Raw genomic sequence first — 27222 nt, 5'->3', positions numbered from 1 at the left:
CAAGTTAGTTGTAGAACTGCAGAATAAATTTTGTTGTATTTGGGCAACCATTTCTCTACAAACGCTCTATTAGGATTTTTTTTATAAAATACATGTCCAAATTCCACATCTACCCAAATCGGAATACTTGATCACGTATTCAGTCCTACACGGAATGTTTAGAAAACGCCAGGGAATAGGAATTTGCTAACGAGAACTCCAGTCCAGGGTACTAGCATACGAACAAAACAAGATAAAAACTCACCAGTATACTTGTAGTAATTCATGTCGGTGTAATATTCACGATAAGCAACGAGGCACCCTCCGATTTGGTCAAGCTGCTTTGAAGTCTGGTTGTTCAGGTGATACAAACGGGCTCCCCGTTGTTACTTCCAGCAGCTTCACTCTCCCTGCGACAGTGGCTATCAGCCTCTCTCTCTCCATCGTCGACAATTATCACAGATTCAACATTCTACATGTATCAGCACTGCACTGGGTGAATATGTCTCGAGACCAATTTAGCGGATCAACAACGCTTTGATGGAGATAAATTCTCCTCTGGAGGACCTTCAGGGTATCTGGAAGGGTATAGAAGGCGGGATCGCTCACGGCGTTGGGAGAACATAGCAAACAACCTCTTCTTCGGGTGAAAATTGGCCAAAAAGTGTGTGAAATGTATGTGCGCAGATGCATTTCCACTGGCAAGCTAATCCCTCATTACGTCATCAGCCCTCGCTCGGTCGAAATTCAAAAGTCGTCTTCCTGCTCGACTCGATCGCTTCTGGAGACTCGTTCTTGTTCGAGGGGTCTTCTCTTTCACCTACCTTCGTCTTGGCATCGAAAACTCGGCGTCGAAAATGAAGCCGGAGTGCCCCTTTAAATGTAATGGCTTTCGTAACCTGCTGATGAGACTCGATAGAATCATGCTACGATGACCCGACTTGTAAATTTGAGATCCATTTTTTCTGCTCGTCTTGACCCTGCCTCCCCTCATTGCTACTTCCGTTTTCGTATTTTTATTTTCATTTTATTTTCTCTTCATTTCTGACTCTTCTTACTCTTGTACTGGTTGTCATCGCTTTCATAATATTGGGCAGAACTGCCCGTTTGCCATGCGATGTAAAATAAATAAACAACAACAACAACTACCCATTAGCCAACTGGAAACGCCAGCATCAGCAGCAATCTTCAAGTTAGTTCAACCAGGGAGTCGTCTATACGGGTACGACTCCCTGGTTCAACAGTACAGTACCCGCTGACATGACGCCATTTTGTTTTTACACGCATGCGCGCGTGTATCGTCTGTGCAGTGCAGGGCCTACAATATCTAGTACAGTGCTGGCAACTGAAATCCGACCCCTTGCTGGGGCGCCGCGCCGGCAAGGGGGTCGGATTTCAGTTGCCAGCACTGTAGTAGTACTACAGTGCTGGCAACTGAAATCCGACCCCCTGGGCGGCGCGCGGCGCCGCCCAGGGGGTCGGATTTCAGTTGCCAGCTCTGTACTAGTAGTACACTCCCGGGATCCCCTGGCCGTGATCATGGTGATATGCATTGACTTTTCTTTGTGGTGGACTCTGTAATGCTCAGTCTCAGCTAGCCAGGGAGTCGCTGCTCTCAACAGACAACACTGACTCAGTGACTGCTAGTGTAGACTGTATACATACGTAACATGTAGCGTCCTGACAGAAACGAAAGTCTTTCGTAAGGAAGAAGAATATTTCTAGCCGCTCAGATCTATGATTGTAGTGAAAGAATAGGCTAGGGACAGCAGGGGAGAGCGAGAGAAGCTGAAGAAGAGTCGATGCTCTGCGCTAAAACCTCTGTCCATATAACTCGCATTGTTGTCTTTCGTCTCCGAACATTTCTACAATGCAACGTTTGTAAATAGAGCAGGACGCACCGCGGTACCGTGGCAGTTGCAGAGCTGCGTTGTACTGTTTTCCGAATTCCAGGAGACTTTCTCACGTCCAGCGGCTCAGTGGCCGTGTGAAATAGTATAATTCTCTGGCCCGAATCTGCCCCGCCATGGGGCTGTGCATGTGCGATACGTCTCTCTTTCAACTCGCACTCATTGGATGATTGGTAGCGTGCTCTGCGTTGACAATTTAAAAGAAGAAGTTTGTATCCTGCTTCTATTCGGCCGTCCACACCCTCACACGGCGACTTCACCGTGGCCTCTAACGACCTGGAACACGGCGGTGGATATATCCAGGTACTAGTATCAACAGGGAGTTTATGCGTATGTCCTAGCGCCCTACTAGCACTAGTAGCTCACCTGCTATACGTCTGCCATCCCAACTGACCATCTGTACATGGTTGAACTGACCTAGAACTACCTGCACTGCTCCATACCTACTGTAGTCTGTATCCTGCTGCTAGCGCTACAAGTACAAGTAACGACTGCTAAGTGTGACCATGCATCGATTGGAGATGCGGTGGGTCGTGGAGAATGGCTGATCGTGTGTGCGCCATCATGGTGTTCAAGTCGCTCGTGGATTTCGCTCACCCAGTAAGGCATCGTGAATTTGTACATGTACATGTAAAAAAAAGAGAGTAAATTATCGTGTCCGTTCCCAAAGGGAACTCACGACGGCCGCTAACCCCCCAGTAAACCCTAGCGGCAGATGCAGCGCCTAACGGTGGGGTGTACATGTACATACGGTGTTACTCAATGAAAACGCGCCGTGTCACGCAAGTACGCGCCGGGCGTTGCGCAGCCCTGGACCTGCGAACAGTGGGCGGCGAAATGATGCAAGGTGCAAACTTGAGCGATGCGACTGGATTGCATTGAACAGCACTGTACATACATGTACATGTACTTGCACCCCTGTTGTTTGGCAAAGGAAATCCAAACCTACAAGTATGTATGCTTTCCGCGCAGAGAATTGTAAAAAAAGTAAAGTTCGCACGTCTGCGTTACCACCGGCTATACAGTCAACTTCGCTTATAACGACACTCGGCGAGGCATCAAAAAGGTGTCCTTATTCGCGAAGTGTCGTTATACCCGAAGTCTCATTATATGTATAACAATGGGATGGGACTTTGCTCTGGGCATGGAAATTCTGTCGCTATTCGCGAATTGTCGTTATATCCGCAGTCGTTATTAGCGAAGTTGACTGTACAATTGTATTGAGAAACACAACCAGCTTAGGAATTTTTGCTCGTGCCAGGCCACCACCATGCCTGTGATACTAGGGTGTGATGCAGCGCCTACTGGCGAGGGTGAGGTGGCAACTCTCACAACCAATGCGCGACAAGGGGGCGAATACCTCGCTAGCTGCGTCCATGTTACCCTCACTCCGAGTAGTGAGTACCCAGTTGACCGTGGGTGTCGGCACAGCTCCTTGCATGTAAAGTGGTTCGCGTATGCATCACCGCATTTGTTAGCACACTCCACGCTCCCTGCTCCCAGCACGGGTCTCCAACTCGGGACCTTGTGATTCGCAGGCAAGCCCACAACCACTCGGCCAAAGCGCTGGTACTGCAGAGAAAAGAACTGTAGTTGTGGCCGAAGAATCCGACCCCGCGAGCCGAAAGCAGTGCCAAGTCTCATGCTGCGCACGTGTCACTTGGATGGGTTTGTGGACCGTTCGTGGTGTAATTGATAATAGAGAGGTTGCGCACAACGAAAATTCGTAGCGCTGTGACGAGTATTTTTAACGAAAAAAAGCTAACAAATACCATAAGCCGTGAGGTTGCACACAACGCGTGAACTTTTTCGTAGTGGGTCGACGCGTGGATGCGAAGAGTCGAGACAGGGAGTTGTAAAATATCAGTATTTTAGTACTCCAAGTAGCGAAATATATTTTCGTAGAGCTACTCTGTTTTGGTCGTGTTTGGACGGATCTTCGCAGCAACTTTCGTCACTCGAACGCGGACGGTTAAAATCTTACAAATCTTCGTTGTGCGCAACCTCTCTAATGGAAGCGCGGCGCTGCCTTCGTCAGTTTGACGTGCGGGTTGGATCTCTTTGGCCATGGCTGTATAATTATTTATTTTGATGTTGTTGTGCACAGCTGAGTGTCAGTGCACATGTGTGGTCTTGTGGGCTGCAAAATTAATGTACATCAGTCTGGATCTCAATTGACATAGCTGTTCGCTGCCTCCATGCTTCCCTCGTGCCAGGCCACGAGTTCCCAATTAACTGTGGGTCGCAGCACGTCTGGATTTTTTTACGAGAAGCCACGAACCTCGAGAACAGAATATTGCATGATAGAGGTTGCTGCCGACATACCTGTGGTGGTGAAACTGGAGCATCTCCGCCAACCTGAGGTCTCGGCTTCAGCGCACAAAAAATCCTTCCGCTTCCAAGCAGGACTAGAACATGGTACCCTCTGTTTCTCAGCCATGGTCTTAGACCATCACACTATGCCTGCCTGCTTGGCTAGCACCCCAGAAAATGTGGTGTACAGAGTGCGCAGCTCCGAATGGGTTGCTGTCGCGGAGAAATTTCTTGATATAACAGCATTTTGGTGATGTAGTGCGTACAAGCAGATCTCCCGCTGCTGGACAACTGCAGCATAGTTGTATGCACTACGTCATTTCCCGCCACATAAAGTCCCCTCAGACTTCCAGAACACAGGGGTTTTGTAGGATTGAATAATTATGTGGACGCAGTATTAAGACAAGAGAGTAGACAAGAAGGAAGACACAACACACAACACCAGAGAACCACCGGAGCATGCGCTCTTCTATACTTGATTGGCTCTCATTGCCATGGTGAAGGAGCGGGAAATACGAATCGAGTAACTATTTTACTACTCCCTGGTATGAATACACCAGTACTGTAAAAGCCATAAACAAAGTGCTAACTCTTTAACGAGTTAACGAGGAGAAATCTGTCGTTAAAATAGAAATCGTTATACAGAAATCGATACATATACTGTCCTATTGAGCGTAGAGAGTGAGTGAGAATCGTTACCTTTGGTACACGTAAACTAGTCAACTTTGGGAAATCGTTATATATGCGCCTCGTTAGAATAATGGCTTATTACACCTGCATCAAGTATGACCTACGAGTGCAGGTTTTAGTATTGTGGCCATGACAGACACTTCTACTTCAACAAATAAAACTCAAACCCGTTCTTTTATTTTTAGGTGACTGTTTTGATATTTTCTGTTTCACCTATTCTGCAGTTGCATGCGTATAAGCACCTCATTCCAACTCGTTCCTCATTCTTCCTTCCATTTGGCAAATGCTGGTTTTTATACATTGTGCAATTACTAAGCGTAATTTGCAATAATAAATAATAATAAATGACGGACACTGGACACTCATGTAGACAAGGTCAGAAGCTGTGCACTCTGGGTTTCAGGTACTCCTGCTGGTACAATAAAACCTGCCCAAACCGGATGCCCTTGGTGCAGTAGAGACCGTCCTGATATGACAGGATTCCGCTTGATCCAGCGATGCATATTCGACCCACAGCGCTGTCGGTGCATACGGATTTGTCTAGTCAAGGCGGGATTCCCGGCTTGTTACATGGGGGCGGCAAACGCAGGTGTGACTGTTATTTGCAAGACTGGATGGTACACTGTACATGTGCTATCGCTAGCACTTGCAAGACTAGGTTTACAGCACTGTTTGTTACTGTCTGCCTACTCACTGTCTGTCTACTCACTGTCTGTCTACTCACTGTCTGTCTACTCACTGTCTGTCTACTCACTGTCTGTCTACTCACTGTCTGTCTACTCACTGTCTGTCTACTCACTGTCTGTCTACTCACTGTCTGTCTACTCACTGTCTGTCTACTCACTGTCTGCCTACTGACTGTCTGCCTACTCACTGTCTGTCTACTCACTGTCTGCCTACTCACTGTCTATCTACTCACTGTCTGCCTACTCATTGTCTGCCTACTCACTGTCTATCTACTCACTATCTGCCTACTCACTGTCTGCCTGCTCACTGACTGCTTACCCACGTGTCTGTCTGTTCATTGCCTGTCTTCGCATTGCCTGTCTCCTCATTGTGTTTCCATGCAGGTGTGCTTGATGAGGGAACATGGATGTGTCATGACACTAGAGGTTTTGCAGAAGCTACAGCATGGATGGTATGTGAACTGCTAGGACCACCATCATACCAATGTATGATATGCTGAAGCAGGGCCAGAGATGCTCCTGCTGCTGTTGCTGTTGCTGTTGCTGTTGCTGTTGCTGCTGCTGTTGTGTGTCACTGGCTGATTATGAGTCAGTCCATAAACACAGAACAAGAGCTAAGGCTTTTGCAGCTTGACTCTGGTCAAGGCTACGAGTAAGCTTTCAGGTAATGAAGTTGATGATAACGAAGTAAAGGTTCGGCAGCCTTTCACCAACCGGAAAGAGCCTTGCTTTCAAGGGAAAGATAGCAGCAACACTATTATGGGCACACTGTAACCAAATATGAATACTACCGAAGAAAGGTGAGCACGGTGCTGGCCCATTTCGGCACTAGCACCCTGAAGAGAAAATAATTTATGAGAAAAAACAGCGTACGGTAGTACAGTACGCATAGCAGATTTTAGGCGCACGAGGCGCAAACATGCACAAATAAGGAGTTGTGGACTGGTGATTGTCCGGCTAGCGATTCGCGACAGCTGCTGCTGCTGTTATTGCTGCCGCGAGTACTGCTGTTGTTGTTGCTGCTGATGTTGCTGCTGTTGCTGCTGTTGTTGCTACTGCTGCTGCTGTTGCTGCACCTGCTGCTGTTGCTGCACCTGCTGCTGTTGCTGCTGCTCCTGCTGCTGCTGTTGCTGCTGTTGCTGCTGCTGTTGCTGTTGCTGCTGCTGCTCAGTGCTGCTGCTGCTGTTGCTGCTCCTCCTGCTGCTGCTGCTGCTGCTGCTGCAATCATTACAGTAATGTCGGTCCCTGAAGAACTGGGGGGGGGGGGGGGTCAGCCTCCTAGCCTAGACTGTTCGTATTTTACATGTATTACAGTCTATGCACAGTTGAGTCACCGTGTATACATTGGTATGCTGTGCTTGGTGAAATTCTAGCCTGGTCGTTCTTCGGCTCTCCGTTCTTCGGCGTCCAACAGAACTGTGGGCTGGATTTCTTTTCACACCACTGTTGAGTTATCACGGTGCAGTGTGCTTCAAGTTTTTTTAATGCTTTGCATTTGCTTGCATTTCCAGCTGGTAACCCGTTTTACTCGGAAACATTCATCTGTGACATTCAGCCATGGCTGAATGAAGTGCCTGCGGAGAGACTGCGCAATGCGGCCATACAGGCTCACCTCATCAAGGATCGCATTACGATTGACACACTGAAACGGACTCAGGCCAACAGTGATCACAACGAAGAGCTTGTCAAATCAATCGTCGCTGGAGGCCGGGATGCTTACCAGAAGCTGTGTAATGTCGTCAAGACGCTGGGCTATGATGGCAGGCATGAGCAAATGGTTCAACTTCTTCGGCGGCCGGGTCCTCAGCTGGATGCAGGTAAGGTGACAGGCTACACGCCCTTCCCTTTGTAAGGTGATAGGCTACACGCCCTTCCCTTTGTAAGGTGACAGGCTACACGCCCTTGCCTTTGCCCCAATCCCCAACAAGATACTGCAACCCTGGGAACTTTCGGTGGTGTCATATTTCGGTATTTCCCAAAATCAGCGATTCGGTAGCGCGAAAATCTCGGTAAACTATTTTTCCAGATCCGAAAATGCATTTTGCACATTGTGTGGTATGGGGGGGGGCATGGCTGTGTGGTATGGGGGGGGGGGGGGGGAGGCATGGCTGTGTGGTATGGGGGGGAGGCATGGCTGTGTGGTATGGGGGGGGGGGGGGAAAGGCTGTGTGGTATGGGAGGGGGGGGGGCATGGCTGTGTGGTATGGGGGGGGGGGGCATGGCTGTGTGGTATGGGGGGGGGCATGGCTGTGTGGTATGGGGGGGGGGGGGGGGGCATGGCTGTGTGGTATGGGGGGGGGGGGCCATGGCTGTGTGGTATGGGGGGGGCATGGCTGTGTGGTATGGGGGGGGGGCATGACTGTGTGGTATGGGGGGGGGGGCATGGGCTGTGTGGTATGGGGGGGGGGGGCATGGCTGTGTGGTGGGGGGGGGGCATGGCTGTGTGGTATGGGTGGGGGAGGCATGGCTGTGTGGTATGGGGGGGGGGCATGGCTGTGTGGTATGGGGGGGGGGGGGCATGGCTGTGTGGTATGGGGGGGAGGCATGGCTGTGTGGTATGGGGGGGGGGGCATGGCTGTGTGGTATGGGGGGGGGCATGGCTGTGTGGTATGGGGGGGGGGGCATGGCTGTGTGGTATGGGGGGGGGCATGGCTGTGTGGTATGGGGGGGGGCATGGCTGTGTGGTATGGGGGGGAGGCATGGCTGTGTGGTATGGGGGGGGGGGCATGGTTGTGTGGTATGGGGGGGGGCATGGCTGTGTGGTATGGGGGGGGGCATGGCTGTGTGGTATGGGGGGGGGGGGCATGGCTGTGTGGTATGGGGGGGGGGCATGGCTGTGTGGTATGGGGGGGGGGGCATGGCTGTGTGGAATTTTAGATCGCGTTTTATTTTTAGATAAAAATTACCTTTACCGAAGTAACCGAAAATAGATCTCCACCGAAAGTGTCCGGTTTTACAGTAGCTCGAAGGTGGCAGGCTACATGCCCTCCTTCCCTTTACCCCAATCCAGGCTACATGCCCTCCTTCCCTTTACCCCAAACCAGGCTACATGCCCTCATTCCCTTTGCCCCAATCCAGGCTACATGCCCTCCTTCCCTTCACCCCAATCCAGGCTACATGCCCTCCTTTCCTTTGCCCCAATCCAGGCTACATGCCCTCCTTCCCTTCACCCCAATCCAGGCTACATTCCCTCATTCCCTTTGCCCCAATCCAGGCTACATGCCCTCCTTCCCTTTACCCCAATCCAGGCTACATGCCCTCCTTCCCTTTGCCCCAATCCAGGCTACATGCCCTCCTTCCCTTTACCCCAATCCAGGCTACATGCCCTCCTTCCCTTTGCCCCAATCCAGGCTACATGCCCTCCTTCCCTTTGTCCCAATCCAGGCTATATGCCCTCCTTCCCTCTGCCCCAATCCAGCCTACATGCCCTCCTTCCATTTGCCCCAATCCAGGCCACATGCCCTCCTTCCCTTTGCCCCAATCCAGGCTACATACCCTCCATCCCTTTACCCCAATCCAGGCTAAATGCCCTCCTTCCCTTCGCCCCGATCCAGGCTACATGCCCTCCTTCCCTTTGACCCAATCCAGCCTACATACCCTCCTTCCCTTTGCCCCAATCTAGGCTACGTGCCCTCTTTCCCTTTGCCCCAATCCAGGCTACATGTCCTCCTTCCCTTTACCCCAATCCAGGCTACATGCCCTCCTTCCCTTTGCCCCAATCCAGGCTACATGCCCTCCTTCCCTTTGCCCCAATCCAGGCTACATGTCCTCCTTCCCTTTGCCCCAATCCAGGCTACATGCCCTCCTTCCCTTTACCCCAATCCAGGCTTCATGCCCTCCTTCCATTTGCCCCAATCCAGGCCACATGCCCTCCTTCCCTTTGCCCCCAAACCAGGCTACATACCCTCCTTACCTTTACCCCAATCCAGGCTACATGCCCTCCTTTACTTTGCCCCAATCCAGGCTACATGTCCTCCTTCCCTTTGCCCCAATCCAGGCTACATGTCCTCCTTCCCTTTGCCCCAATCCAGGCTACATGCCCCCCTTCCCTTTACCCCAATCCAGGCTACATGCCCTCCTTCCATTTGCCCCAATCCAGGCTACATGCCCTCCTTCGCTTTGCCCCAATCCAGGCTACATGCCCTCCTTCCCTTTGCCCCAATCCAGGCTACATGCCTTCCTTCCCTTTACCCCAATCCAGGCTACATGCCCTCCTTCCCTTTGCTCCAATCCAGGCTACATGTCCTCCTTCCCTTTGCCCCAATCCAGGCTACATGCCCTCCTTCCCTTTTCTCCAATCCAGGCTACATGTCCTCCTTCCCTTTGCCCCAATCCAGGCTCCATGCCCTCCTTCCCGTTGCCCCAATCCAGGCTACATGCCCTCCTTCCCTTTGCTCCAATCCAGGCTACATGTCCTCCTTCCCTTTGCCCCAATCCAGGCTACATGCCCTCCTTCCCTTTTCTCCAATCCAGGCTACATGTCCTCCTTCCCTTTGCCCCAATCCAGGCTACATGCCCTCCTTCCCTTTGCCCCAATCCAGGCTACATGCCCTCCTTTCCTTTGCCCCACTCCAGGCTACATGCCCTCCTTCCCTTTTCCCCAATCCAGGCTACATGCCCTCCCTCCCTTTACCCCAATCCAGGCTACATGCCCTCCTTCCCTTTGCCCCAATCCAGGAAACATGCTGCATCACGAGCCAAAAGTGCTGGGTTCGCGGATTGTTCCGAAAATGCTCAAAAAAATGCCGCAATATTACACGGGGCCTAGTAGGTACTACTACTACTACTACTACTACTACTACTACTACTAGGTAATGCTTAGATCAGTGCATGCGTGCAGTGCACACCATGTACCAGACAGTCCTGAAATAAATATTTCAATAATCTGTTTCACTCATTTTACAGACAGTGCAGTGTAAAAAGTGTTTCTACTTGTGGATCAGCACCACGTATATGTACATGTACGTACATCAGTACATTTACACCATTGCCATTACCACAGTCTGCACAGGACTTCACTAAATGCATGATTTGTAGCGGTGGAAAAACAACGCAACAACTACAAAGTCCGAGGATAGTTCTGAGCTAAACACGTACCGTCACCTCCTCGCACACCGACCACCGGTGCACCCAGAATTCGTACAATCATCTGTCATGCAGGCAAAGTAAAAATATTTTAAATAATAATTGTAGCGTCTCCTTGCACGATGTTGTTGCCTGGTGCTCCTTGCAGCTACTTCAACGCAAACCTGCCCGCGACCCATGGCGTCCGACGAGCAGAAGCTGCCAGCTTCTGTCCGAACTGCCCGTGATTTGCTGGCTAAGGCAGTTGAGAAGGCTGGTATTCAGATTAGCGGTGGACTTGCCAGCGATGCCAAAATCCCATTGAAAGATATTTTTGTCAACTTGACGTTGCTGACAAAGGAGGAACTTTCCGAACTTTTCAGTAACGAGTCATCGTCCTTTTCGTCTGGTTCTGAACGAGCACGCCAGTTGAAATTGTTCTCCGAGGCTCAGCCGCAAAGGGTCGCTACGGCCGAGCGTGGCATTGAACTGGAAGATATTTTCTCCGCTACCAGCGAGCGGTCTTGCAATCAGGGGACCGCGCCGCGCCCGGGCTGTGACCATGAGGTAGCTGATTCTGGTTTACTGGAGCCGCGTGCCAAGAAACCAGTGGAGGAGAACAAAAAGAATGTACTAGCGTTTGGTAGCGCTGGCTGTGGCAAATCCACGATCTTTCTGATCATGCTGGAATACCTCTGGTCTAAAGGTGAGCTGTGGCGTGGAAAGTTTGATCTGGTATTGGCAGTGGAATTACGGCGTGCCGAGGTGCAATCTGCTACGAGCTTGTGCGACTTGCTGGCACGTCGATTCTCCAGTCTGGATGTGGAGACAAATGAGCTGGAGGAGATGTCCCGGTTCTTTCGCAGCAACCTGTCCCGTCTTTGCATTGTGCTAGACGGGCTGGATGAGTGCAAGTTGGAGAACTGCAGTGAATACATGCGTGATCTACTGTTGAGAAGGCGTAGTGGTGATATGCATGTGGTGGTGACGTCTCGACCATGTACTGATGCTCATACCCTGTCGCAATGTGGAGAGTATCAACAGCAAGTGGAGGTGGTTGGATTCTCACCAGACAACGTTGAAACGTACGTGAAGAATGTGGTGGGCGGTGTGAAAGGCGAGGGTATGCTGAAGCAGCTCCGCTCACAAGAGGGCACAATGTCGCTAATGTGTACACCTCTGTTTGCTGCGCTGGCTTGTGAATTGTTCATGGACGACAGAGACGGTAGTAAATTGCCGGAATCCAGTACAGGACTGTACGAGTCGCTTGTTCGCCGTGTCATGGAACGACGTGCGGGTAAACGCTACAAGACGCTTTCCGCCATCAAGACGGACGAGGTAGAAGTGCTGAAGGAGCTATCTGGTTTTGCACTATCTATGCTAGCTCAGCAAAAGATGGTGTTCAACGAGGAGGATGTCATTTCGGCACAACTAAGCGCGCTTGCAATTGAATTAGGATTGCTAATGGCTTACAAGAGCACCAGCTCAACAGAAGACCGGCAATATCGATTTGCTCACTTGTCCTTTCAGGAGTTCTTGGCGGCCTGGTACGTGTCTAGCGAGATGCTGAACGACGAGAACGACGCTGCATGGCTGGTGAGGAGAGTCGGCCATTACAGCGGTCACATGACCATGTTCTGGCGTTTCCTGATCGCGCTCACACCGCCAAATCCCGCAGTCGCCATCATGGAGCATCTGTGGCGGATAATCTGCGACGACGACCGTACACAACGTGCATGCAGCCAGACTGATACACGCCTGCTCGACGACATTGTGAGCCGTTCTCAGCCAACCAAGCAAAGCAACGACGTGGACCGTATCCATGCGGTGCTGAAATCGGCGCTGTCAGTTGAAAAGATGAAAGATCTCGCCGATCAGCTGCTGGTTGGCACCGCCGGGCAAGGACGTGGTCGTCAGCGTGTCGACAATGCTCTGCCACGAGGCAGGGAGTTGACGGACGACTTGTACCTGGATACTCTTGTAAGCGTATGGAAGAACGAGGCAGCGGAGGCGAGTGCAGAGGTGTTCCTGTCGGCTGTACGTAAAGTCGATCCCGCGACCGCATCGCATTGTGAGCAGCATGCGATGACAAGCGCAAAATCGGAGATATCGACACCATCGTCACCTGGAGCTGCCCCGGCTGCTACTACTGCTTCTATACGGCCTCCTGCGCTTGTAGAGGGAGAACGCCGTTGCCTAGCTGATTTGTTAGTAGCTTATCTAGAGCACTGCCAGTATCAAGGTACGTATTCTTGTAATGGCCATTGTTCATTCTTCTCTCAGGTCTTTTCTCTGAATTATAGTCTTGTGCAACTCAGCCTGTTAGATTGCACTGCCATTGCTCATTTCCTCACAACCCATTCTTGTGTGGACGTGCAGGAAGTGTGCCTTTATGGTTGTGGCTTACCCAGCACTGCTATGCGCTGCATTCTTAATGGCTTGGCACACTACACACATGTACGTGTGCTCTATTTGATTCGGAATGACTGTACCGATGGTAATGTCTTTTCATCAGCCATTTTGTCCGCATCGTCCAGCCTGGAGGATGTGGATTTAGATGAGAATAAAGTCGGCATTGACGGCTTTGCTTTGATCTGCCGAGCGCTGAGTTCATGTAGGAAGTTGCGGAATGTTTCACTTTCCCGGTTATGCACTGGTGAGTACGGTGCTGATGTGCCGCTCACGTCCATTCTGGAAATTCTCCATTCTAACAGGAACCTGGAAGTACTGGATGTCCTAGGATATACCTTCACGTATGGTCCTAGATCGGAGGAACGACGTGTACTAGCCCAGTTCGTATCGGCTGTTCACCAGTGTAGCAAGCTTAGGATACTCTACTTTTCTCCAGAGTATGGGGATAATAGCAGGTTGGTGTCCGAGCTACAGCCGCTGGTAGATGATCCTGAATGTGCTCTCGAGCCTCATGGACAGATCTGATTTGTTACTATGACAATGTACAGTTGCCATGGTTATAGCCAGCACCAGCCCTTGCATATATTCTCTCTGGCGGTGATCACTGAGTCTGTGTTCTTTTCTTGTACAAAACTTGATTTTTCAGCCGCTACAGTTAACTACTTGCCTATAACGGGGCAGTGCAAAGCCCATTTTCCTCTTGCCCAGGCCAAACACTGAGTTGACCGTATGAGCCTTCCTTGCCAGTGGTGCCTGTCTATATAGCAGATAAATTTCAAAAACTTTTCAATCTTTTCTCAATTCTTGAGCGCTGCCATGCTGATAACACTGCCTGCAGTACAAAAATATTATTTTGAGTGTCTTGTACTGACACGATGTTTTCACTCCATTTCCTTGTCTCTTCTGTGTTTCCTGAATTACACTGGCAGTTGGCTGTGTGCAGTGCACCGGTATGCAGACTGTATGTTTGTTTGTGAAGAACACATGGAGTGATTCACATGAATGTCAATCACTGGCATTGTGTATGGGTTAACATTGTGTGTGGTATGACGGAGAAAGGTTTTTACCTGGCTCTTGTTATACCGGCACAGCACACACTTATTATGCAGGCGTGTATGTGTGTGTGTGTGTGGGGGGGGGGGGGGGGGGGGGGGGGGTTGTCCGAGTGAACTGGCTAATGATGGTGTTCGACTTCACAGACGTGCTCGTACAGATTGTGAGTGGGGGCGGGGGGGGGGGGGGGGGGGGGGGGAGGCAGCAACGAACGTATGCGTGTGTGGATGAGGTACATCTTTTTTTTGTGGGGGGGGGGCATGTGTGTTTGTGTGTGTGTGTGTATGTGTGTGTGTGTGTGTGTGTGTGTGTGTGTGTGTGTGTGTGTGTGTGTGTGTATGTGTGTCACGGTGTGTGTGTGTGCCACGTCAATCAGCTGTATGGTGGATACCATGCTAAAATTAGTGGCGGTCAATCTGCCTTGCAAGCTGATGAATGGTGTAATCCCAGCACAAGTTGCTATGTCTAACATAGCTGTTCGCTATCATCGCTTTAGCGATGGGCAGGTCTGAGGTCTGAGGTGTGTGTGTGTGTGTGTGTGTGTGTTTGAGTGTGTGTGTGGGGGGGGGGGGGGCGTGCGTGGGTGTGTGTACTTGTGTGTGTGTGTTTCTGTGTGTGTGTGTGTGTGTGTGTGTGTGTGTGTGTGTGTGTGTGTGTGTGTGTGTGTCAGCCGTCCAGGATAACATACTGAGGCGGGAATATCGGCGGCGGACTTGGTCGACGATTTTTGATGTCGACACTCTTGTCGTCGACCCGTTCTCAGATGCCTTCGCGAGGCGTTGCGAGCCCGCGAGTGGTGACATCTACAGCATAAAGAAAACGACAGCATGGAGTATTCAGCATAGGCTCTTGGAACGTACGCTCTCTGGTTGAGAGTGAGGGCCACATTCAGACGGCTGCCGCGAGTGGAATTGTTGCCGACGATAAAAATTTTTATCAAATTGTACAACATCTGGAACGCTTGGAGATGGACGCCGCTGCTCTTCAAGGACCCACTGGTTTGGTCAGGAAAACTATCAAGTCCACGGAGCAATGGTCATTGCTTCGGGTCGGCCTGTGCCTGGGGAAGGAGCGCCCAGACGGCGAGGTGAGGGCGTTGTGTTTGTGCTGAGGGGAAATGCGTTTCGGGCCTGGCGCGAAGGAGGTTGTCAACTCGTCGCAGTATCCGCTCGGTTGTTGTCCATACGCTTGAAGTTTGATCTGGCGAGTGGAGAGGTTGAATGGATGTCGCTGGTTACAGCTTATGCGCCAACATTCAACAGTAAGCGCTGTGAAAAGGATGCGTTTTATGACTCTCTGAAAGGAGTACTCAACTCAATACCGTGCACAGATCATTGAAATTTGTTCTACTTGGAGATTTCAATGCCAGAGTGGGATCTGGAGAGCCAGGTGATGATTGGAGCGCTGTGCGTGGCTCACATGGCTTGGGCTGCCTGAATTCGTCTGGAGAGGAGCTACTTCAGTTTCTGGCAATGCATCAATGCTGGATCGCGAACACCTGGTTCAGGAAAAAGCAGGAATTGATAGGCACTTGGCAGCATCCCAGAGCTAAACATGTCCATTGTATTGACTTCATCATCACAGCGCAAGGGAGCCGGCACTGGTGCACTGATGCTCAGGTTATTCGCTCGGCAGAATGTGGGAGCGACCATAGTCTTGTTGCCGCCAGGTTTAGGCTCGGCAGGGTCTTGTGGAAACCGCGGAAATCTACAAAGAGAGTACGATTTGCAGTGCATAATCTGCCCGCAGTGGTTTCGACAGATGCTGAGGGAAACCACCGGAGAAAGGTTGACGACTACCAGGAAAACATCAATGCCAAGATTGATGCAGTGGCGGACGCGGAAACGGTAGACGAGAAATGGAATGCGATGCGGGACGTGGTGACGGCGGCGGCTGCGGACACTCTCGGTCATCAGAGGAGACGGCAGCCTGATTGGTTTACGGAAAGCCAGGACGGGCTGCGGCCACTGCTGGACGCGCGCAATGCATGCTATCGAACATGGATCACTAGTGGCCGGAATCAGGAAGAGTATTCGCGCTACCGTGTTGCGCGCACGAGGGCTCGCGCTGCCACCCGAGCTGCGAAGAATGATTGGTTTGCTGCCATGGCACAACGTACTGAGAAGGGGCGCTTTGACTCGGCGCGCATTTGGGCCGGTATCAAGACCATGCAGACGGCTCGGCGAGGGCTTGTGGGTGTAGCTGCAGTCGCCGTGCGGGACGAGAACGGAAATGTCTGTAATTCACCGGCGGATCAGGGCCGCACATGGCACCGCCACTTCTCCAAGGTTTACAATGTTCCAACCTCGTATGAACCTGCAACTGTTGCCACCATTGAGCAACAGGAAGTGTGTGAAGACCTCGCCGATCCACCTACTCTGGAAGAGCTTAGGCAAGCTGTGCGCCGACTACGGAACGGAAAAGCAGCAGGAGGCTCTGGAATCTTACCGGAACTGCTGAAGGCTGGTGGGGATGGCCTCATGATGGCACTACTGGACCTTGTCCAGACAGTGTGGAATGCAGAGCGGGTGCCCCAGGAGTGGGTGGACTGCCAGCTTGTCCCGATACCAAAAAAAGGAAATCTATCCAGCTGTGACAATTGGAGGGGCATCGCTCTTCTGGAGGTGGTAGGAAAGGCTGTTGCTGGCCTCGTCCAGACAAGATTGCAGCGGCTCGCGGAAGACATCCTGCCAGACACGCAGTGTGGATTCCGCAAAGGCAGATCTTGTGCGGACATGATCTTCGCGGTGAGACAAATATCTAAACTATATGAACATCGCTGCTCTGGTTTCATGGTTTTTGTTGATCTACGGAAGGCCTATGATTCCGTCACCCGTAAGTGCATGTGGGAAATTCTCCGGAAGGCGGGCGTACCTGACAAGCTGGTTACCATTATCAGCTCATTTCATACCTCTATGTCTGCAAACCTGTCGATCCCGGGCATCGAGGCCGAGCCTATTGAGGTGCAAAATGGCCTTCGACAAGGTTGTTGTATGGCCCCAGTATTGTTCAATATATTCATGTGGGCAGTATTCCAGCTGTGGCAGCGTGAGGTTGCGGACATACCTGAGATTGGACTTCCCGTCTCCTCTAACTCTGGACCGTCTCTCCTTTTCAAACGCCAGAAGACTGACACAATCAACATCCATCGTGACTGTCAATTCGCAGACGATTCAGCACTTATTGCTACAACTCACCATGGTGCCACACTTGCGCTCAGCCGGTTCATGGACGTCGCAACTCGCTTCGGCCTCACCATCAACCTATCAAAAACCAAAGTAATGGCGGTCGGCTTCGGCATTTCTCCGGAGGATCGTTGTCCATTGGTGGTTGGCGGGGAAATTGTCGAGAATGTGCATGACTTTCGCTACCTAGGCTCCATCATCCATACTGGTGGCCGCACCGCAGTGGACACTCGGTCCCGAATAGCATCAGCATCTAGGGCATTCGGAGCATTGCGTCGATCTGTCTTTGATGATGGCGATCTTTCACTGGCAACGAAGCGAATGGTGTATGATGCATGTGTGGCTTCTCTTCTCCTTTACGGAGCGGAGTGTTGGGTACCACTGAAAAGCGAGCTTGCGGAGCTGTCCGCCTTCCATCTTCGCTGCATTTCGGCAATCTTAGCCCTCGGTAGAAGAGACACCTGGGACTTCCACATCAACAGGAAGACCATTCTGGAGGCCTGGAATCGTCGAGATCCAGTGGATATTACCACACGTGTTCTTCGCCGCCGTCTGGAGTGGCTAGGCCATCTAGCTTGGATGGACGGCGATAGAACTCCGCGCCAGCTCCTGTTTGGTGCGCTCCTTCCGCCGAGGCCGGCTTGCGGTCCTCGGAAACGGTGGCGAGACTCTGTCAGAGCTGACCTCTCCGCAGTGAACATCGACCACACGGAATGGTACGACCTCACCCAGGAGCGTGGGAAATGGCGCAGTGCGTATTCCGCTCAACCAGTACCGCGATCGGCTCAGCGTGACACTTCTGTGCTCTGCGATGTTTGCCAGCGTACTTTCGCCCACCAGAAATACAAGAATCGCCACAAGTGCCTGGCCGAGAGGAGGAAGCCCATATCTGAGCAGTCCGGCAGCCGACTATGTAATGCGTGCGGGAGATGGTTCTTGAGTGCTGGCGGGCTAGCTTCGCATAAGTGTCTCTCCAACTCGGCTGCTGAAGTGGCGTCGGTCTCGGCTGTGGCATCGGCAGACTCGGTCCGGAAACAGCGGATTGCCCTGCCCTGCTGCAGAGCGCATTGTCTCGGCTGCGGTCGCTGCTGCAAATCATCCCGTGGTTTCGACCTGCATAGCTGTGCTAATTTCCTGTCCAGGAAGTAGAGCGGCGTTTCTGGGTCCAATGCTGAACTCAGTGCTGTCGACCCCTGCACAGGGGACACGTGACCATTTGATGGCAGTGTTACCAAGGACCAAGGTGTGTGTCAGGGGCGTGCGAAGTAGATTTCCAATGGTCCGGCGGATATTTAGCTTGTGCAGGTCGCGATTTTTGAATTTTTAACTCTGCCCAGTATGACTACTACAGTATTCACTTTGTCTTGGGCTGGGGCAGACATGGGAAGTTCCCATACAGGGCTGGGTTAGACATGGGGAAGTTCCCAAACAGGGCTGGGTTAGACATGGGGAAGTTCCCATACAGGGCTGGGTTAGACATGGGGAAGTTCCCATACAGGGCTGGGTTAGACATGGGGAAGTTCCCATACAGGGCTGGGTTAGACATGGGGAAGTTCCCATACAGGGCTGGGTTAGACATGGGGAAGTTCCCATACAGGGCTGGGTTAGACATGGGGAAGTTCCCATACTGGGCTGGGTTAGACATGGGGAAGTTCCCATACAGGGCTGGGTTAGACATGGGGAAGTTCCCATACAGGGCTGGGTTAGACATGGGGAAGTTCCCATACAGGGCTGGGTTAGACATGGGGAAGTTCCCATACAGGGCTGGGTTAGACATGGGGAAGTTCCCATACAGGGCTGGGTTAGACATGGGGAAGTTCCCATACAGGGCTGGGTTAGACATGGGGAAGTTCCCATACAGGGCTGGGTTAGACATGGGGAAGTTCCCATACTGGGCTGGGTTAGACATGGGGAAGTTCCCATACAGGTGGTGAGCCCGCCTTTCGGCACCGGGAATACAGCTCGCTCGACTCTGTCTCTACTGAGTGAAGAGGGTGATTTTACTTGTAAAATGATTGATATGAACAAATATTTATTATAGTGCTGTATCATGGAAGACTTGAAGTGATACTACTAGAACCATGCAGAAGCAAGTATTCGAATTGACAAAATTCCACTTAAAACTGTCCGAATTGGGAGAGCTGATGCTCACTTCCACGCACAAATTCCCCTGCGGTGGTACTCTTCAGGCACTAGCCGTCCAGCAGTTTCTTGTGGACAATCAGGAACCCCACGTGATCGAGCCTTTCTTGGCGTAAGTAGGACTTGACCCTCCGCATGGTTGAAAACGAGCTTGCTGCCTTTTTTCTTTTTCTTTTGGCGAAACATTGGTCCGGCGGCCGCCCGACCTGCCGGACCTGTTCCTACGCCCCTGTGTGTGTGTGTGTGTGCGTGTGTGTGTGTGTGTGTGTGTGTGTGTGTGTGTGTGCGTGTCCGTGCATGCGATCACCTACTAGTACTGGTGTGTGGTGTACAATACAGGACAGTCACTGTGTGTTGGAAATGATATCAGAAAATGAGAAATGATTATAGTAACTCTGACTGGTACAATGGTTTATAACCAAGGAACTACGACCACTCCACACATTCATTTACACACACATATATATATACACACACACATACAAACACACACACACACATACACACACACACACACACACACATATACGTACACACACACTCAGACTCAGACATGCCCACCGCGGAAGCGATGATCGCTAACAGCTATGACAGACATAGCAACTTGTGCTGGGATTACACCATTTTAAAACAGCTTGCAAGGCTGGTGAATTGACCACCACTTATTTTAGCCTGGTGTCACACACAGCTGATTGGCCTTGTCTGGCCAGTGAATCTCTAATTTTCTTTTTTCTTTTTTTTCCATTGATTTTTTCCATTGATTTTTGACACACACACACCACACCACATACTGCGGCGTACACTGGTTGTTGGTAACCACCCAGGACAATGAAAGAAGAGCTAGGACAATGAGAAAGAGAAGAAAGATGTGTGCAACCATATTCACACACGTACAGACACACACACACACACACACACACACACACGCACACAAGCATGTACCATGTACCATGTATACCTCCTCGCAAGAGAAGCACGCACGCATGTACACACACATATACACACACGCACGCAGACACACATACGCATGCACACACATACACACACACAGAAACAAACACACACACACACCTCACCTCACCTCCTCACCTCAGACCTGCCCATCGCGGAAGCGGTGAAAGCGAACAGCTATGTTAGACATAGCAACTAACTTGTGCTGGGATCACACCATTCAACAGCTTGCAAGGCTGATGAATTGACCGCCACTATTTTAGCCTGGTATCCACCACACAGCTGATTGAAGTGACTTTTTCTGGCCAGTGAATTCCTATTTTTCATTTTCCATTTTTTTCTACACACACCACACCACATACTCCGGCATACACTGGCTGTTGGTAACCACCCAGGAGCCTGAATGAAAGAAAAGTCAGGAATAGTTCGAGAAAGAGAAGAAAGACGTGTGGGACCATAATCGTCGGGAATTGAACCCACAACCTCTCGATTGGAAATCGACTGCACATACCACTGCACCATATGGGACACACACACACACACACCATACACACACACACACAGCAAATTCACAGAGCACTCAGCAGGGTTGAAGATCTTCTCACTTGTAGCCATGACACAACAGTCAGTGTTTGTATAAACCCTGCATTACTTTAGCAACAAAAATAAACAGCAGACACTGAAAAACTATAAAAAACAACTGAGTCACTGACATGCCATACACTGCATAATAGCAGCAGTTGTTGTAAATGACAAAGAGAGCACTGTTTACTAGTAACAATATATGTAGTGTTTGCAAGTGTACTGAAATTCACATGACCCATTCTAATCAGGCTGCACATAAAATGATCTAAACTAGAATCTCAAAACATAACTATAGTCTGACCCAGCAGCTACATACCAGCATACATATACACTACACACTTGCAGATATGAACGTAATGGAAACACACTCACTGCTAGTACTAGTAATCTACACTCCTACCTTGGCTCTAGTCTACCTACTATTGTAGTATCCCAGTCAAGTCAGTGACCCACTGACCTGTATCGACCCGCATGCAGCACCTCCCTAGCCACCAATCCACCAACACCATAACTTATCACGATGAGTGTAGGTACCTGTCCATACAATGCACACTGAGTCTGTTACTATAACTTCTATAAGACTATTATTTTTAAATTGAGCGACACCTGGCCACTGCTCCCACCCATACCTTATCACCTATAAAATCTATAATACTGTACTACCCACTGCCCTCCATTCTGTATCCACTAGTAGTATGGGACGGTGCTGCTCAGATTGAGTAAGCGTCTGGAAATGTTATAACTCTCTCATAGTGTGCTGCACAGGACGAGGATTGTCACAAACTGGCCTACGACTAGAGTTAGACTCTGAGTCTGATGCTGAGAGCCAAAGCAAAGGCAATATCAAATGTAGAAAGGAGAAGGAACACACGTGAGCACGGCCTTAAATTAAGTATACGACTGGGCATGACCAGGACGGCAGGAGTACGAGTACAGTCCACTATGATATAGGCAAGAGTAACATACAGGGGAGGGGCTAATCGGCTTATTACCCTATAAAGCATAATCAGTGACACACCCCGTAAGCATGGTAAGGGTAGAACACCAGGGTAATGTCACGTGACATGCACTCATACTCATACTGAGTGGCAGTTTTCATTTCGCGGCCGCGCGCCTATGAATAGGATCAAGAGTACGGGTTATGTACTCTAGATAGTATGATGCATCAGGCTTGGATGTAACGTTATTGAGTACTGACTGTTCTTACAGTCAATTGTATGTTTATCATAGGTTTTGCCTGGTGCAGATAACTCAGTTTTTGTGTCGTGCAATGTTATCGCATGAGCTGATTGTTTAGTAACTGGTGGTGTTAGTGGACATTATAGCGTAACTTGTAGTTTCTTGGTCCGTTTTTTCTTTACTATAAATTTACCCTTGGCTCTCCATCCGAGACAACTCAACTTTTCTTCTGCTTTTCTCTTCTTTTTCTTCCTGCCTCTCTTACCAATTTTCCCTTCCCACGTATCTCATCACTCAGGCGAAAATAGGAAACCCCTCGACAGGCGAACAGCCCTTGGGGAATCCTTAATTAGATAAATACAATACAAAATTTGATACAAAGCCTCACTGCATGCTGCTACTCCACAATGGCATGCATGGATATGGAGTCAGTTGGAGGCAGATCTTAGACGTCGTAGATATAGATCTGCATGCTACTGACTGCGCTGAGCAGGTGCGTGGGTCTGTCCTGGTGTCCATGATGCCGGGGGAAGAGCGCGGTCCCGCTGTTTATCTCTACACACACACTTTTTGTAGCATCTACCATGACCTGCTACTGAGAACGGTTATTCCAGGGAGTAGTACAATACCCTGGTTATATCCACCCCACCCGAACCATACCCACCAGGGAGTCGTAAAATACCGGTATTTTACGACTCCCTGGTACCCACCATACCATGATTTACGGCCTCTCGATCTCCTGTACCATGTGTACTACCAAGAGTAGATAAACAAGAGTGTGCAACTCCGGATGGATTGGCCCACGGCGGAATTTTTTGTTGACGTAATCTTTTCGACGACGCACGCGCTGCGAGCCTTTTGGAGAGTTTTCCCTCGTGCACTTGGCTGGGCTTTACACTACAAGGTCGGTGCCCAGCACGTGCTCTCACACTGCTCTGCGGCAAAGCCGCGTTTCTCTGAAAAAAGGTGACGTAAACAAAAAATTCCGCCGTGGGCGCGGGGTATCTGCAGATTGTGCAGGAGAGATCCGGAGTTGCACACTCTTGTTTATCTACTCTTGGTACTACTGACTGTGGAGTGTAGTAGAAGTCCACTACAGTCACGTGACAGGTCTAGTGAGTGAGTAACAGTTACAAGTATTTACAATGGTATTACATGTACCAACAACAAGTAGTTACAAGTCCATGTGACCAGTTCAGCTGTGCCTCAGTAGTGATTCCTCCCCCCCCCCCCCCTCTCTCTCTCTCTCTCTCTCTCTCTCTCTCTCTCTCTCTCTCTCTCTCCCTCCTTCTTCATTACAACGGAAAACTAGAGCTTTTTTTTTGGTGTGACTCAGAGTTTCATGGTTTCTTTCACCCACAGATGGTCACGTGTCTCTACCAACTAACTTGAACGTACTTCAGTTACTGTACTGTACTGGCACGTAGTGAAGTGTAGATTTCACTCTCAGTGGCTGCTATGGTATGATCTGCAGCACAGTGACCATGGTGACCAGGACTAAACTTTCCCCCTACCATGTCTACGGCTCTAGTCTAGATCAGCACACGCGCTACACATGTCATAACCATTGCTGGTGATGGTAGAGTTAGGGAGGGAGAGTGCGCACACCGCGCATAGGCCTAGTCAGCAAGGGCGTGTCATGACACCGAATATTTGCCGGCTGGAGCCGCTGGCACCATGTATAATAATATTTTAGCACCATATATGATGACTAAGCGCAAAATCAAATGTCGCGATGTGACACTCTTCCGATCCCTAGTACAGCCAGAGCAGAGTCTCTCTGCATGCTGCTCACGCATCCACGGACCATTAAAATAGCGGGGAAAAAACTTTGTTGTACAATGTACGTGTAACAGTGCATGTACGAGTGCATCCTCGGTCGATTACCGACAGGAAACAGCAACTGGAAGGATACAGCATGAAGTAAGTATTAGTTAGCTCGCCATTGCCACTCGGCTGGGTATTATGCAGACAGCACAACACTTACAGTGAACTGTACAATCATGTACATGATGTATATCTTGTCAAGAAACACCATTAGACATTGTGATTGTACTCTTTTTAAAGCATTATTTATTTGAAGAAGAGGTTATGATGAAGAAAGGAACAGGACAAATGTTACGAGTTGTGACAAACTGTCCACTAACGTAACCAGATCTTATAGAGTCAGCGAGTGCGACAAAATGTCACAAAACTTCATCATAACTATATTGGCTCACCATCCGAGTTCGAATTTGAAGAAGAGGTGGTGCGACTTCGGCGATAGTAGGGGAAGAGTGTGTTGCTCCCTACATGGGAGCTCGCGGTTTTCCTGCCGACTTGAAGTCTCACTTGACTGACTCACGACTGCCATCCAGAGCACACTAGAAGTCCATCGAACCGTCCACTCGGCAAACCTGCAAGAAAGCACAACTCCCTGCTCAATACACAGTGTTTCGGGGAATTCACCCCTCATCAGTTGAGCTTGAGTAGGCGGAGGAAGATTGTGCCTGAATAGCACCACTTATACGTCTATACTATAGTGCTGTTCAGGCACAAACATCACCAGGGATACAAACTTACAGAGACGCTCCGTTTCCAGCGCGACAAACAGCTCGTGAACACTAGATAGCAGCGTGAGTCTTTGACTCAAATTTTTGATAGGGCAATCCACAGGCCTAATGGCCAAGCCTTCTTGCAGGGCACCCTATTAGCCAAACTACACAACATGATGTTCGCAATTATTCTGTATTTCCACAAATGGCCGGCCCATGGCCAATAATAAAAGGAAGGTTATGATTCAAATCAGGCCACAATCATATAAAGTCAATCTAGCAACGGTAAAGATTTTCCATCGACCATCACACCATAGTTGCAGTCTCCAGCCGACCTCGACACGTTCCCGCAGCCCACCACCAGCAAAGCTACACATCCTATGCCTGGCTATGGTACTGTTTCGAGTACACAGAACAACAGTTACAAGGGCACGCGAGGCTAGTTTGTCGCTACCCTGAGTTTCTTGCTTATTGCAATCACCAAGCGTAACGTGTGGGGGGGGGCTGAGAGAGAGAGAGAGAGACAGTGAGAGAGACAGAGAGAGAGAGAGAGAGAGAGAGAGAGAAGAGAGAGAGAGAGAGAGAGAGAGAGAGAGAGAGAGAGAGAGAGAGAGAGAAAGAGAGAGAGAGAGACAAAGAAAGAGAGAGAGAGAGAGAGAGAGAGAGAGAGAGAAAGAGAAGAGAGAGAGAGAGAGAGAGAGAGAGAGAGAGAGAGAGAGAGAGAGAGAGAGAGAGAGAGAGAGAGAGAGAGAGACAAGTATTACCCCCAAGTATTATTATTATTTATTATTATTATTATTATTTATTCTTCTTTTACTAGGGAATTCCCAACAGGCGTCGGCGCCTTTTTACAGGGAACCCTAGGTATAATTTGATGGATGAGCGAAATTCAGCTGGTGAACTAGACATGCGGCAAGCCGGTGGAAGTGTATTCCACCTGGCAGCGCCCAAATAAGAAATTGCACTAAAGCCATATCGGGTGTTAGCGGGGGGCAGAACAAGAGCAGCAGAGACTTGGCCACGGGTGGTGGCTGCAGTGCGAGCACCATGGGCGCGCAAGGTAAAGCGGTCTCGCAGAAGAGGACTAGCAAGTCCATTCAGGCAGCGGTAAACAAATACATAGGTTTTGAAGTTGAGGGGGGAAGTAATTAGAACCATTGCCACTCTGAGTCGCCTTTGTCTTGGGAAATAATTTTAAAATGTTCATGCACCTGATCATCAGTAGTCAGTCGTATTGTTCTAGGAATCTGAATTTCCATCTAAGATTGCTATCTTTGCCCAGTACAGTATTTAGATGTACAGTGCTGGAAACTGAACGAGAGCACTCCGTACTCCGTGCCACATTATGCCGTTTGTCGAAAATACGAGCGGAGTGAATGACCCCCTCTCGACATCGACAACACGCTGAAGATAGGCCCGCTTCTTCTGATGTTCATTTCGGGAAATCTGTGCAAGGACTTCCTGTCGCGACAACAAAGACGCCGAGGGGTGAGTAAGCTAACCCTCACATCAAAGAATGCATATTGCTGTGGCGATCAAAAGCCCCTTGCACGGATATCCAAGCGAGCTTCTGCAGCACGATTAGCGGTGGCGCCGTGAAGTTGTTCACCATCCAATGGCAAAAGCGGTAGCTCTGTTTGAACATCCGGGATGGCAGAAGAAGTCATCACCTCCACCAGCACATCACGAAGCTCATTGTGTCGCAGACTTGGATAACCCCCTGTAGGGCATGTCAATGCATGGTCGACAGACATGTCTCTACCACACACACAAGTATTAGTTGGTGGGAGGCCGTCAATAGACAATAGAGCGTTTTAGCAACTCGTGAACGAGTGGACCTCTCTACGACTACGAGTCAGTGGCAGGGAGCCCTACATACATTGGTATGCGTAGGGCCGCCTGGTCGGTGGTCGACTCGGGTGCCTGGGTTCGAGTCTCGTTGTTGCATAACGAATCAACTGCCCTTGGCTTGATTCGTGCGAAACGAACCCCGATTGCAGCACACAACGAGACTCGAACCCAGGCACCCGAGTCAACCACCGACCAGGCGGCCCTACGCATACCAATGTATGTAGCCTCAGTCAATGTAGGGCTCCCTGCCACCGACTCGTAGAGACTCGAGTCGAGAGGTCCACTCGTTCACGAGTTGCTAAAACTCTCTAATCTAGTAATCGTAATACCCCAGCCACATCGCAGGGCGAGCGCGAGACCATCCCGGACAGAGGCTCAGCCATTAAAGGGGCACTCCGGCTTCATTTTCGACGCCGAGTTTTCGATGCCAAGACGAAGGTAGGTGAAAGAGAAGACCCCTCGAACAAGAACGAGTCTCCAGAAGCGATCGAGTCGAGCAGGAAGACGACTTTTGAATTTCGCCGAGCGAGCGCTGATGACGTAATGAGGGATTAGCTTGCCAGTGGAAATGCATCTGCGCACATACATTTCACATACTTTTTGGCCAATTTTCAATCGAAGAGGAGGTTGTTTTCTATGTTCTCTCAACTTCGTGAGCGATCCCGTCTTCTATACCCTTCCAGGTACC

The 27222-nt window shown here is 50.2% G+C and overlaps 1 protein-coding gene across 1 annotated transcript; it reads left to right on the top strand.

The window, feature by feature from the left end:
• Positions 1–1669: 1669 nt before the first annotated feature.
• Positions 1670–14002, top strand: LOC135815242 (NACHT, LRR and PYD domains-containing protein 3-like). The gene is made up of 4 exons (XM_065328516.1): positions 1670–2489; positions 5963–6030; positions 7090–7395; positions 10812–14002. Exons 2-4 carry the CDS (start codon positions 6024–6026, stop codon positions 13577–13579), a joined length of 3081 nt encoding a protein of 1026 aa, XP_065184588.1. The 5' UTR covers positions 1670–2489; positions 5963–6023; the 3' UTR covers positions 13580–14002.
• Positions 14003–27222: the final 13220 nt, after the last annotated feature.

This window comes from Sycon ciliatum, chromosome 4, assembly GCF_964019385.1.
Source record: "Sycon ciliatum chromosome 4, ocSycCili1.1, whole genome shotgun sequence".
Classification (NCBI taxonomy): domain Eukaryota; kingdom Metazoa; phylum Porifera; class Calcarea; order Leucosolenida; family Sycettidae; genus Sycon; species Sycon ciliatum.
The sequence above is the reverse complement of the archived record's forward strand: the minus strand, read 5'-3'. Positions and strand labels throughout refer to the sequence as shown.